Here is a 14,317-nt window from a genome sequence, read left to right as displayed (position 1 = left end):
CTGTGTTCTTTAAACGAGTGAGGTGAGACTAGCTATAAGCAGTTTATATTTATTATTACATATTAACTGAATTGGTGGTAATTATTACCTGGCAGCAGAACCCCAATCTGATCAGGACGTAGAAATTCACCACCGCCTCCATCTCCTGTAACTGAAAGTGTTATTTAGATTTAAAAGACAAAAAGTTATATAATAAAGTTTATGTGATATATTTACTTTTTTTTTTTTTTTCACTTTCAGCTTTACTTTTACTTACAGCATTGAGCTAAATTACAGGATTATGAAGAACATTTTATGTTTAAACTTAGAAAACAATTACAAAATGATTCCTTTGTGAAAGTCATTACACAGCAGCTGTTGCTTTCTGAAGGTTTTCCGTTTAAATCAAATTGTCTTTAATACACAACATTACTGTTCAGAAACATTAGACATGTTTGTAACGAGAACACTATATTTTATAGGTCTCTATTTTCTCTGTGTATCTCTATCATTATAGCGCGCTCTTAGCTGTCCTTCAGGACGACTGTTCGCCACATGTGGGGCAGAACACCATGTAAGCTCTAGAACAAAACATCAGCTCATGTATGGCTTTAACTTTTTATGCAGATGCATAAAAACATTTGCATGGTGTCATAAAAACATTTGCATGGTGTAATTTATCCGTGATTATAGTGGATTCGACGGTTTAGTGAAGTCTAATTCTAATTCCACTGTTATTACGTATTAATCTTACATTTAAAAACTGCATCTTGATCAAAGAATTCCTTAAACGAAATTCAATTTCTACTCTACTCTATAAATTCAAACTACATTAAAAGGGACCAAATATGCAAAATTTACTTTTTAGTAATTTTGGACAGTCACATGGGTCTCTTTTGTGTTCATCTTTCCACCTTAATTTTTTTTTTCATTTTGTTTCTGTTATTTCCTAAAATTCCACTCTTTAGATTAGCTTTTCCTTTGAAGTTCACAAAATGTTCCTGAGAAAAAACATGGAAAATGTATTGCACAAAGCAGGAACTATTGTCAAATATTAATTTATACAAATGCAAAGCCCAGAACAATTAAACTGCCGACCTGCATGAACACCACCTTAATTACAATGTGCTCAGTGATTTTTTTTCTTTCTATTTGTCCCAAAAGTGGGGATGGATTGGAGTCCCTATGGAACTAGGCAGGACAGGTCCTCCCATCCTCCTGTCCCGACATGTCCTCCCGTCCCGACATGTCCTCCCGTCCCTGACACCTGTGATGAATTCTGACATGATGAGTTCTCTCTTTCTCTCTCTCCCTCTCTCAAAGTTGTACATTTGTTTTAAGGTGCCAAGAGTTTACTCACGTTTACACACCGGGAGCTCCGTCCATTCCCCTTCCACACATCCTACTTTTTCAGGTCCTTCTAGTTTATAATATATTGCACACTGAACTTTTAATTCCTTTCCACTTGGCAGCTCTGTAACATCTCCATTAGCAATAAGTGGGTGAGATCCACAATCACGTACTGAAATCACAGACAATTCGTGTGAGGACATGGAGATCAACATTAATTATAATAAACACCTATGGGTTATTATACTGGTGAACACAGCACAGTACAGTACATTTGTATGATTACACACTCTGTGTTCTTTAAACACAGAAATATTAATTACTATCTTAGTGTAAAAACAAAAACCTGTATTAAGTGTGAATTGAGCTGAGGTGTTTACCGGGTACACGAGTGAGGTGAGATCAGCTAAAAGCACTTCATATTTATTATTACATATTGAGTAAATTGGTGGTCATTATTACCTGGCAGCAGGTCAGGACGTACAGATTCACCACCGCCTCCACCTCCTGCACCTGAAAGAGTCACTCAGACTTTTAGAAGAAGTTATACAATAGTTGATGTACTGACATTTAGTTACACCTGGCAGCACTGTTTCAGTTTATTTAATAATTTGAAAAATCTTTGGTGTTTAGAGGAATCTTCTGGTGCTCTGTTCTTTACAGATAATAAACATTTAATGCTTGAGATCTTAATGATTTCAGTGCTGCTGAAACTTTTGTAAATCTGGCGGGGAAAATGTTTAGTTTCGTTTAAGCAGGGAAAGCACGTCTACAATCTTCTAGTAAAATATTTATAAACGTGAAGTAGCATGTTTTTAAATGCAGTTAATTTAGGCTATACTGCATGTTAGTGTCTTCACAGACCGTATAATTTGCGTAAAAGATATTGTTTAAGTGCAATTTAATTTGCAAGCTACAATGAAGAACATTTCATGTTTAAACATACTCAACAAATAAAATTGTTCCTTAATAAAGGTAATTGAAAAGCAGTTGTTGCTTCTTGAAGGTTTTCCCTTTAGATTATATTGTCTTTAATAGACAACCACATTACTATTTAGAAACATCAGTCATGTTTGTAATGAGGACTCTCACCTTTACACACTGGCAGTCTCCAAGTTCCATGATTACACGTTGCATATGATAATCCACGTTCAAACTTATAGCCGCTTTCACATACAAATCTAATTTGGGTTTTATCATAATAGAACTCATCTGATAACCGATATTCAGGACGGCCGTTTGGCACACGTGGGACAGAACACCATGTTGGATCTAGAACAAAACATTAGAACAGGCATGACTTTTTTATTAACAGTTTTTTTTGCAGATGTGTTTGCATGCATGGTGTTATTTATCCCTGATTATAGTGGATTTGACACTTTGTGGAAACAAATTATAACTGTTCTTATTGATCTTAAATTTAAGAATTACATCATGATCGGTCAATTTCTTAAACTAAGTTAAATTAATATTCTATTTATATTGTTACTATATAAAGTCATACTACATATAAGGGGAATAATAATGCAAAATTTTTTTGATCATTTTGGACAGGCACATGGGCCTCTATTGTGTGTGTATATGAACAAAACAGACACATTCTCTCCATTTTTTATTCTTTAAAATTGCTTCTGCAATATTTTTTTTCAATCTTTATATATTTTTTTTCTTTGATGCCCACACAATGTTTCTGAGGTATAACTTTTGTTGGTCTCCTCCTCCACCTCGTGGCTCAGCTCTGCCCAGGAGTCGCCATTTTCATACTTTTTTTAACTATACTTTTCTGATTTTTTTTAAATTAAAATTATTTAACAACTGTTCCAAAATATGTGTGTATATGACAGAGAAAGAGAGAGAGAGAGAGAGAGAGAGAGAGAGAGAGAGTGTTAGTTAGTTAGTTAAACTTTTGACATTTTACTGCTTCCTTACTGATGGACAATTCTACTGATTTTGTGAAAATGAAGCTCAGGTGTGAGTTCCTGAAGCTGTAACTGTTACTATTTTAGTGCCAGAATGCAGGATCTTATACTGTATCTTATCAAAACTTATTTTAACTTCTTTAAAAGGCTTATATTTAATAAGGGCTTTAATGCATGTTTACAGTATATTTTCAATTCCTCCAAATTAAAATTGTTATATTTACTCAATAGAAAAAAAAATCAACCCTCTGAGATTTTGTCATCTACATAAAATAAGACGTATAAAATATATATAAAAGTTATGTTTTGTTCCGCAATGTGAATGACCCTCAGCATTGCATGAACCTGGAACTATTGCAGAGGATTCATTTGACAGAGTGCAGAACTTATGGTTCCATAAACTACAGCAAGTCGCCCTGATCCTGAAGCTGTAAAGCCCCGGACCATCACACTACCACCACCATGTTTGACTGTTGTTATGATGTTATTTTTATAAGATGCTGTTTTAGTTTTATGCCAGATGTTAGTGATGGGTCGTTCATGAATGATTCGTTCTTTTTGAACGTTTTTTTTTGTCATGTTACTCCCATATATGCTATGCAGTGCAGTACACAGGAAACAGTATTGAACGCTATGCAGTGCAATGGATTCAGAAGAACGAATAACTTAGACTAGAAGATACTGTATAAGAGGTGAGCTGCTCATTCTGTTTATCATAATATGTCCTTTGCTGCATTGTAATATTTTAATTACTGGAGCTATATCCAAAATTTGGGGGTGTTGGGGTGTTTATTGAAAATTGTATTTTATTTCTAATCTAAAGAACGAAATGAACTAAATTACTCAAAAAATATTTGTTCACTTTGATGAACGAGATTCAAATAATTGAGTCACTAATATGATTCAAACTTCCCATCAAGTTCAAGTTCAAGTTCAAGTCGGCTTTATTGTCATTACAACCATATACAGTTAGTACACAGTGAAACGAAACAACGTTCCTCCAGGACTAAGGTGCTACATGCAACATAAATTTACAACATAAATTAACATAGACACCAAACTAGCTAACCAAGAGGCCTAGTTAGCTGGCTAGGAGAGACAGGACAGAGAGACCTAACATAAATTACAACATAAATTAACAAAAACTAATTAGCTAAGTATAACATTTTTACAGACAACATAAAGTGCACGTGCAAATGTGCAAACAAGAGCAACAACAAAGTGACAGTGCGCAACCACGGCATAACAGAACATAAAATATGGTGTTGAGGTAGTGGGTAAACATAAACATTCCTTAAAACAGCAGCAAGAATTGGGGAATTAGTGCAAAAATTAGTCCAGTAATGATCATTGTGCAAAAGATAAACAGTGAAGCATTTACAGGTTGGTGTGTATGATAATTTGGTGGTGTAGGTCAGTGTGTCTGCACTTGTGTTGATTAGTCAGTCCAGTCCCAATATTTTGAGGTAGTTGAGTTAAGCTGTGTGATAATTTTTGTGTTCGTGTGTGTGTGTGTTTGTGTTTATCAGTCCAGTCCCTTTTTGTTGAGGAGACGGATGGCTTGTGGAAAAAAACTGTTGCACAGTCTGGATGTGTGTGCCCGAATGCTTTGGTACCTTTTTCCAGATGGCAGGAGTGTGAAGTGTGTGTGAGAGGGGTGTGTCCGATCAGCCACAATGCTGGTGGCTTTGCGGATGCAGCGTGTGGTGTAGATGTCTTCAATAGAGGGGAGAGAGACCCCGATGATCTTCTCCGCTGTCCTCACTATCCGCTGTAGGGTTTTGCGGTCCGATATGGCACAATTCCCAAACGAGACAGTGATGCAGCCGCTCAGGATGCTCTCGATAGTTCCTTTAGAGAAGGTGGTGGAAGCTGGGCCTTCCTCAGTCTTCTCAGAAAGAAAAGACGCTGTTGGGCTTTCTTGTGTAGGGAGCTGGTGATGAGGACCAGCTGAGGTCCTTCTTCCAGGTGGACACCCAGGAATTTGGTGCTTTCAACGATTTGCGGAGAATCGTGAGACAGCGGAGAATGCTCGCCTCGTGTCCTCCTAAAGTCAACAACCATCTCCTTTGTCTTGTCAACATTTAGAGACAGGTTGTTGTCTTTACGCCAGTCTGTTAGCCTCTGCACTTCCTCTCTGCACGCTGACTCGTCGTTCTTGCTAATGAGACCCACCACAGTCATGTTATCAGCGAACTTAATGATGTGGTTCAAACTGTGTGTTGCTACACAGTCGTGAGTCAGCAGTGTGAACAGCAGGGGACTGAGCACACAGCCTTGTGGGGCCTCAGTGCTCAGTGTGGTGGTGCTGGAGGTGCAGTTCCCGATCCGTACTGACTGAGGCCTACCGGTCAGAAAGTCCAGGATCCAGTTGCAGAGGGAGGTGTTCACCCCAACAGGTTCAGCTTCCCAATCAGTTGTTGGGGGATGATAGTGTTGAATGCTGAGCTGAAATCTATGTACAGCATTTGAACATATGTGTCCTTCTTGTCCAAGTGTGTGAGGGCAAGATGTAGTGTAGTGGAGATGGCGTCGTCCGTTGAGCGGTTAGGACGGTACGCAAATTGCAGTGGGTCCAGTGAGAAGGGCAGCAGGGTCTTGATGACGAGCCGCTCAAAGCACTTCATAATGGTGGGTGTGTGTACAACGGGACGGTAGTCATTGAGATAGGACACAGTAGACTTCTTGGGCACAGGGACGATGGTGGTGGCCTTGAAGCACGTGGGAACGACGGCGCTGTTCAGAGAGATGTTGAAGATGTCGGTGAGAACATCTGCCAGCTGTTCAGCACATTCTCTGAGCACTCTGCCTGGGATGTTGTCTGGTCCAGAAGCTTTACGTGGGTTGACTCTGCGTAGAGTTTTCCTCACCTCATCTGTAGTGAGACACAGCACCTGGTCGTTCGGAAAAGGGGTGGTCTTTCTCGCCGCCACGTCGTTCTGCATGTCAAACCGAGCGTAGAAGTTGTTCAGCCCATCTGGGAGGGAGCCGTCACTGTCACAGGCAGGTGATGTTGTCCTGTAGTTTATGATGGCTTGTAAAACCTGCCACATGCGCCGTGTGTCGCCGCTGTCCCTAAAGTGATCGTGGATTCTCTGGGCGTGTGCGCGCTTCGCCTCTCTGATGGTCCAAGAAAGTTTGGCCCATGCTGTTCTGAGGGCCACCTTGTCTCCCGCTTTGAAGGCAGAGTCTTTGGTCCTCAGAAGTGCACGCACTTCTTAATGTAGCTGGTCACTGATGATGTGTACTCCTCCAAGTCAGTGAAGTCGCCGTAAGTTGCACCCCTCCCTAAACATGTTCTAGTCAGTGCTCTCGAAACAGTCCTGAAGAGCAGAGATGGCTCCTGCTGGCCAGGTTTTCACCTGCTTCAGAACCGGTTTTGAGCGCCTGACGAGTGGTCTGTATGCTGGAATTAGCATAACAGTGATGTGGTCTGAGTAGCCGAGGTGGGGGCGGGGCTCTGCCCGAAATTGCGCCGGTGATGTTTGTGTAAACAAGATCCAGCGTGTTTTCCCCTCTCGTTGCAAAGTCCACATACTGATGGAATCTAGGAAGCACTGACTTGAGATTTGCATGGTTGAAATCTCCAGCAACAATAAACAGTCCATCCGGGTGTGTATTTTGCAGTTCACTGATCTTTGTATACAGTTCCCATAGCGCTTCCTTAGCATTAGCACTAGGTGGAATGTACACTCCGATAATAAAAACAGTGGTGAATTCCTGTGGTAAATAAAAAGGTCTGCATCTAACAGTCACAAACTCCACCAGCGATGAGCAATAACTAGAAACTAGCACAGAGTTCTTGCACCATTTCGTGTTGATGTAAACACACAAGCCGCCACCGCAAGTCTTACCGCACAGAGCTGCATTTCTGTCCGCGCGAAACGAGGCTAGCCCGTCTAGCTGAATAGCGGCGTCCGGTACTCTGTCGCTGAGCCATGTCTCCGTGAAAATAAAGACACAGCAGTCTCTAACCTCACGCTGTGTAGCCTGATATTACATCACTACCAGATGTAATAGGACACACACCTTCCAAAAATTTTAACTTTAGTCTCATCAGTTCACAGAATATTTACCCAAAGTCTTGGGAATAATCAAGATATTTTTTGACGAATGTGAGACGAGTCTTTGTGTTCTTTTGGTCAGCAGTGGCTTTCACCTTGGAAATCTCCCATGGACGACATTTTTGCCTCCAGTGTTAAACTAAGTTAAACTGATTTTATAGATGTTGTCCTGGGTTTTTTTATGAGCGCTTAGGCCTGGGTGTGGCAAGTGGAATTTAACTTGACTTTCCAAAAAATGTGGTTAATCAAAGTTCATTCACGATTTAGGAGGGGGCGATTACTTTTTGACACAGAGCCAGGTAGATGTGGACATTTCTTTTTCTGATAATGAATAAAATCATAATTTAAACACTGTATTTTGTATTTACTTAGGTTATCTTTGTGTTATATTAAAACTTGTTAATACTTGATGATCTAAGCCATTCAAGTGTGACAAATATGCAAAAAAAACACACACACAAATACTTTTTTACAGGGGGTAAAAAGGGGGTATTGTTTCCCTTTTAATTTCTGGTTTCGGCATTCTGATTGGCCAGGGCAGTTTATTTAAAACATTACATCTAGTCAAAATGTGCATTTAGAAAGGACTGAAAGAAAGAAAATTAGGATCATGCAGCATTTTAGAGACATGTAACTAGTGAAACAGACAAACCACAGATTTAGCTTCTGTTTTAAATTTCATATCACTAAACAGGTGAAACTGAGGAGACATGGTGAAGTAAAAGCTAACGGACTAACAGACACAGACGCACACTCACACACACACTCACACACACACACACACACACACACACACACACACACACACACACACACTTCAGGTGATACAGTATGTAAACTTTTTGCTTCATTTCACAAAACTATAACATGGCAACTTCTGGGCGGAGCAGGATTATTATTATTATTATTATTATTATTATTATTGTGACCGAGCATTCGCGCCGGGTTCGCTTAGACACTTTGCAATATAAAAATAATAAAACCGAGAGCACACAAAAATCCTTGTCAACTTCAACACCCGCCACACTCTAGAACAGGACGTGCGCATGCGCCTTTTCTTGCCCTTCTACGGCAAGCCCTGAGGGGATAAAAGCTTACACACACACACACACATATGCACCTCATGAGCGCCTGTGCATCTAACCTTAGCACAATATAACAAAATCAAATTAGGTCTGTTACATACATCCCCCCCTCACAAAATAAACGTCCCCGTTTATGTACTCAAACATAGTCAGGAACAGTAGCACACTAAACACAGTGAACAATATTACACTAAAAGTACAGAACACATTTCAACTGGCTTTTTTTTTCTTTTCTTTTTTTTTTTTTTTTAAACAACAGCAACATAGCAAAGGTGTGAAATGAGTGCTTGAGTGAGTCGTCGTGTTATAGGCGAATGCCACATGTTTTACATACTCGTCCCATTCTCCCTTATAAGTCAACAATATCTTAGCTAGTTGATCAATCAGAGTCCGATTAAAACGTTCAATCATGCCATCTGACTGAGGATGGTAGGGCGTGGTGCGAGTCTTCTTAATGGATAGGAGATGGCAGAGGATTTGAACCACTTCAGCCTTAAACTGACGACCCTGGTCTGAGTGCAAAGTCTCTGGAACACCATGAAGCAGAACATAGTCCTCAAGGAGACAATGTGCTACTTTTTATGCTGTCTGATTAGGCAGGGGATATAAATTTACAAATTTTGTGAAATAGTCTTCAACAACCAGCACATACCGATTTCCTTTCGAAGTCACGGGCAGCTCTAAGATGTCCATAGCCACCCTTTCAAATGGCTGTACTGCCTGGGATCCACCCATCGGTGCACGTTGGGCTGAAACAGGACTGCGCCGTGTCTGGCATGCCTTGCACTGCTCACACCAGTTCTTAATGTCCCTGTACATGGAAGGCCAATAACAAAATTGCCTCACCTGTTCCCACCCGCGCTCTGAAGAGAAATGGGCAGAAGCTGGTGCTCCATGCAACTGCAAAAGTATGTCAGGAATCAGCACAGAGGGGACAACTATTTGGATTACAGGTTTTTTTTGTCAGGGGGCAGCAAACTGAGCGGCACAACAGTCCATCAATGATAGAAAGACGGTCGAATTCAGTCCAAAGCTTCCGTAAACACTGTGAAGTCACTTGTATCTTTCTCCTGGGAGGTCTTTGGGCGTGTGTCACCCAGCTCAACGCCATTTTAATGTCAGGGTCAGCAGCTTGCATAGCCCTGATATGTGATAAACTGTGCGACAATACATTATTATGAGACATGCTCTCAGAATTTTCAAGTGAGTTCTCCGCAGTCATGTTGCCAGTGGAATCTTTGACTTTAGAGGAATGTGTAATGTCTGTCTGATTAGAACTCACCACATTTACTTAAAATGCCCTCCCAACTTTATTCTGCACCACATTCGTGTCAAGTGTTAGGGCGGCGAAAAAGCGCATCCGATTTCTTGTGATGTCGGCCATCCTTGTGAACAATGACCCAATTCAAAGGATCAAGCTCCAGTATCCACCTCGCTCTTCTCCCCGTTGGGTCATCATCAACTGACATTCGCCAAAGAGCTAAGAGTGGACGATGGTCTGTAATAATGGTAAATGAGGAAAGTCCAATGTAGTGTTTGAATTCCCTTACTGCCCACACACTCGCCCACAACTCACGATCAAAAGTGGACCAGCGTTTTTGTGTAGAATTAAGTGCTCGGCTGGCATATGACACCACATGTTCACGTCCATCTCTGTCCTGCGCGAGAACCGTACCAACAGCCAAGTTGGAGGCATCAGTATAGATTTTAAATGGCACACTGAAGTCGGGTAATATCACGACAGGCTCAGATGATAACACATTTTTCAGGTGATGAAATGATTGATCGCATGTATCGTTCCATATGAAGGGCACATTTTTACCAACGAGTTGGTTCAGTGGCGCAGCAAGCTTTGAAAAGTCCTTGACAAAACGTCTATAATAAGAAGACAGTCCCACAAAGGCTCTCACCTCTGACGGAGAACGAGGAACCAGCCAGTTCAAAACTTTGTCAGTGTTCTTAGGGTCGGGCTGAAGACCCTTACAAGAAACTACAATGGCCCAGGAAAACTACGTGATCCCTGGCAAGGTGGCACTTTCGTGGGTTCAGTTTCAAACCTGCAGACTGGATCCTCAAAAACACCTCTTTAAGGCTTGACATGTCCAAAATCAAAGGTTTTATTTTAAATCAAAATATCATCAAGGAATACCATGCAGATGTGCCATGGGAGGCCCCTGAGGACCAGCTCCATCAAACGTTGAAAAGTAGCCGGGGCGTTGGAAAGGCCCATCGGCATAGATCTCCACTGATATAGGCCCTGTCCCGTTGTAAAAGCCGTCTTTTCCCTATCCTCCTCTGCAACTTCCACCTGCCAGTATCCATTAGAAAAGTCTAATGTGCTGAACCAGGCAGCGCCTGCCAGCGCGTCCAATGTGTCATCGACTCTGGGCAGTGGATGAGAGTCTTTATTAGTCACACTGTTCAAACGTCTGTAGTCCACACAAAAACGCCATGCACCACACTTACAGCTTTCCTCGATCACACCATCCGCAAGCAAATCAGCTACTTGTCTTTCTATTTCAGATCGTTTATCAGGAGATGTACGATGAGCACGCAGTTTAATTGGAGCCTGTTCACCAGTTCTTATGTGATGTTTCACTAGCTTACACTTTCCAGCATTCTGTTTGGAGGAGCTGAAAATGTCATTGTCACGAGCGAAAGGCAGAACGATATGAATCCAAGCGCGGATAATGACTGTATCGAGATGTGGGGGGCGTGATCGGAGGCGTGAGCGAGGGTCAAATGCCGTAAGTCCGTCAGCGAAGCGTCAAAAAAAAAACACAAAGCGAGAGCCGTAGTCAAAAGAAAAGCGCGAGGTCAAAACCGGGAAGACAAGCAGCGAGACAAAGCGAAACCAAAAGGACGAGAGACAGGAGCCGTAAATCAAAGGGGGAAGCGTGAGTCGAAACCGGGAGATCAATAGGCAGGCGAACAATCAAAATCGGCAGGCAAAAAATCAATAACGAGAAAAAAAACAAAGCGAGGTCATAACGTGAAAGACAATGAAAGAAAATGTGAGAGAATCGAGGTATAAATACACACAATAATCCAGCGATCTGAGCAGCGCGCAGCGCGTGCTTAAATCACTGGGATAGTCAGCGGAGGAGATAAGAAACAGGTGTGTAGACGGGGCGGAAACGGGGGCGTGGGAAAGAATGCACGACAGGCTGAAGGAAAACATGGGCACGTGGGTAAAGTGACAGCGTGGAGAAAAAAAAGGAATACGAGGCAGACCGGGCATAAATCATGACAGTACACTACCCCAACCCCCCCCCCCCCCCCCCCCTTTATGAAAGCCTCTGGGCGTTAGGGCGCGGAGCCTCAGGGTAACGTTTATAAAAGTCAAAAATTAACTTGGGGGTCTAGGACAAACTTGGCAGTAATCCAGCTTCTCTCGTCAGGTCCATAGCCCTCCCAGTCCACCAAAAACTGGATGCCTCTACCTCGGCGGCGAGCTTTCAAGAGTCGGCGGACAGTGTAGGCTTCACTGCCGTCAATGATACGGGAAGGAGGTAGAGGGTGGGCGGGGGGACTTAATGGGCATGAGGCGAGACAGCGCAGCTGGGACACGTGGAATGTAGGATTAATTCGCCGCATAGTTGAGGGGAGCAAGAGTTTAACAGCGCAGGGGTTGACTATCTTGGTAATGGTGAAGGGGCCGAGGTAACGAGGGAAGAGCTTGCGGCAGGTGGTCTTTAGGGGGATATCTCTGGCGGCGAGCATGACTCTCTGCCCCACCCTGTACTTGGGAGCCTGAGAGTGTCTGCGGTCGGCCTGTGTCTTGTATGTTTTGCCAACCCGTAACAGTGTTCTCCTTGCTTGCAGCCAGGTCTTTCTGCAGCGCCTGACAGAAGCTTGGGCAGATGGGACACTGACCTCCTCCTCCTGTGACGGGAATAAGGGAGGTTGATAGCCCAGGCAGCACTGGAAGGGAGACAGACCGGTGGATGATGAGGTTTGGGAGTTGTGGGCGTACTCAACCCAAGGTAGGAACTGGCTCCAGGAGGTAACATCTCGAGCCACCATACACCTCAGGGCAATTTCGAGGGACTGGTTCTTTCTCTCAGTCTAGCCATTAGATTGGGGGTGGAAACCAGAGGACAAGCTGAGAGTGGCCCCAATCAGCTTACAGAATGCTTTCCAAAACCGAGAGGTGAACTGTGGGCCCCCATCTGAGACAATGTCCATAGGCAGGTCGTGGAGCTTGAACATGTGGTTAATCATGAGCTCAGCAGTCTCCTTGGCGGAAGAAGTTTTGGTAGGGGGATAAAGTGAGCAGCTTTAGAGAACCGATCAACCACGGTCATGATGCAGGTGTGGCTGGCGGAGGGGGGTAGCCCAGTGACAAAGTCCAGGGCAATGTTGGACCAGGGGCGATGAGGGATGGGCAGAGGTCTGAGGAGGCCAGCTGGGGCCGTGTTGACATGCTTGGATCTTATGCAGATATTGCACGCCGAAACAAAGCTAGAGACGTCATCCTTGAGGGTGGGCCACCAAAACCGCTGCTGGGCTAGTGCCTGGGTGCCTGGGTGGCACGAGAGTTTAGAGCTGTGGGCCCAGTCCAGGACTTGAGAGCGCAGAGCAAGGGGAACGAAGAGACGGTTAGGGGGCACGTTGCTTGGGCTTGGTTCATCGAGCTCAGCCACGGCGAGTAGGCAGGGGGGTGGCAAAATAGTTTCACCTGCGGCAGGGTCTTGGTTGGTTGTAAATAGTCTCGAAAGGGCATCCGGCTTGGTGTTCTTAGACCCTGGTCGGTAGGAAAGGGAAAAGTTGAACCTTGCGAAGAAGAGGGACCAACGGGCCTGGCGAGAATTGAGCCTCTTGGCGCTCCGTAGGTACTCAAGGTTCCTGTGGTCGGTCCAAACTAGGAATGGGACCTCCGTTCTCTCTAGCCAGTGTCATTCCTCCAGGGCTAACTTGATGGCTAAGAGTTCACGGTCTCCGATGCCGTAATTACTTTCAGCAGGAGTTAGGCGGTGGGAGAAGAAGGAGCAGGGGTGCAGTTTATTATCCAGGTTGGATCTTTGTGAGAGGATGCCTCCTACTTCAGTGCTGGAGTCGTTGACCTCCACAATGAACTGACGTGACGAGTCTGGGATGGTGAGGAAAGGAGCGGAGGTGAACTGCTTCTTAAGCTCGCTGAAGGCTTTCTCAGATTCCGGGTTCCAGCAGAAATGGGTCTTAGTAGACGTGAGGGCTGTTAGAGGGACGGCGATGGAGCTGTTGCCTCGGATAATCCGTCGATAAAAGTTAGCGAAGCCTAGGAACCTCTGAAGTTCTTGCCGTGAGGTAGGGGTGGGCCACCTAGTGACAGCTTGGAGCTTAGCAGGTTCCATCTTGATGCCTTTGGGGCTGATGGTGAACCCGAGGAACGTGGTAGACGTGGTGTGAAACTCGCACTTCTCAGACTTGATGAACAAGTTGTTCTCTAGCAGCCTCTGCAGCACCTGCCTGACGTGATGTTGGTGTTCTTCTGGGTTTTGAGAAAAGATCAGGATATCATCCAGATAGACGAATACAAAAGAATTGAGGAAATCTCTGAGAACGTCATTAATTAAGGCCTGAAAGACTCCGTGGGCATTAGTAAGTCCAAAGGGGACCACCAGATATTCATAATGTCCAGTTGGCGTATTGAAGGCTGTTTTCCATTCATCCCCTTCCCGAATGCGGACAAGGTGATAGGCGTTGCACAGATCGAGCTTGGTGAAGATGCTGGCCCCCTGAAGGAGTTCGAAGGCAGTAGACATTAGAGGAAGGGGGTACCGGTTCTTTATTGTGATGTCGTTGAGACCCCTATAATCAATGCACGGGCGAAGGGAACCATCTTTCTTGCCTACGAAGAAGAATCCAGCTCCTGCCGGAGAAGAAGAAGGGCGGATGATTTCTGCAGAGAGGGATTCCGTGATGTACTGATCCATGG

At 43.8% G+C, this 14,317-nt stretch overlaps 1 protein-coding gene across 1 annotated transcript in view; it reads right to left on the bottom strand.

The window, feature by feature from the left end:
* The window catches only part of LOC128521859 (complement factor H-like), a 132,008-nt gene that overhangs the window by 2,121 nt on the left and 115,570 nt on the right, over nucleotides 1-14,317 (bottom strand). The window contains exons 12-13 of the mRNA XM_053495567.1: nucleotides 1,340-1,501; nucleotides 89-151 (exon numbers count right to left, since the gene is read on the bottom strand). Coding sequence (XP_053351542.1) covers nucleotides 89-151; nucleotides 1,340-1,501 — 225 coding nt within the window. The remainder of the gene's footprint in view (nucleotides 1-88; nucleotides 152-1,339; nucleotides 1,502-14,317) is intronic.

This window comes from Clarias gariepinus, chromosome 1, assembly GCF_024256425.1.
Source record: "Clarias gariepinus isolate MV-2021 ecotype Netherlands chromosome 1, CGAR_prim_01v2, whole genome shotgun sequence".
Classification (NCBI taxonomy): Eukaryota; Metazoa; Chordata; class Actinopteri; order Siluriformes; family Clariidae; genus Clarias; species Clarias gariepinus.
This window is presented reverse-complemented; position numbering and strand designations above follow the sequence as displayed.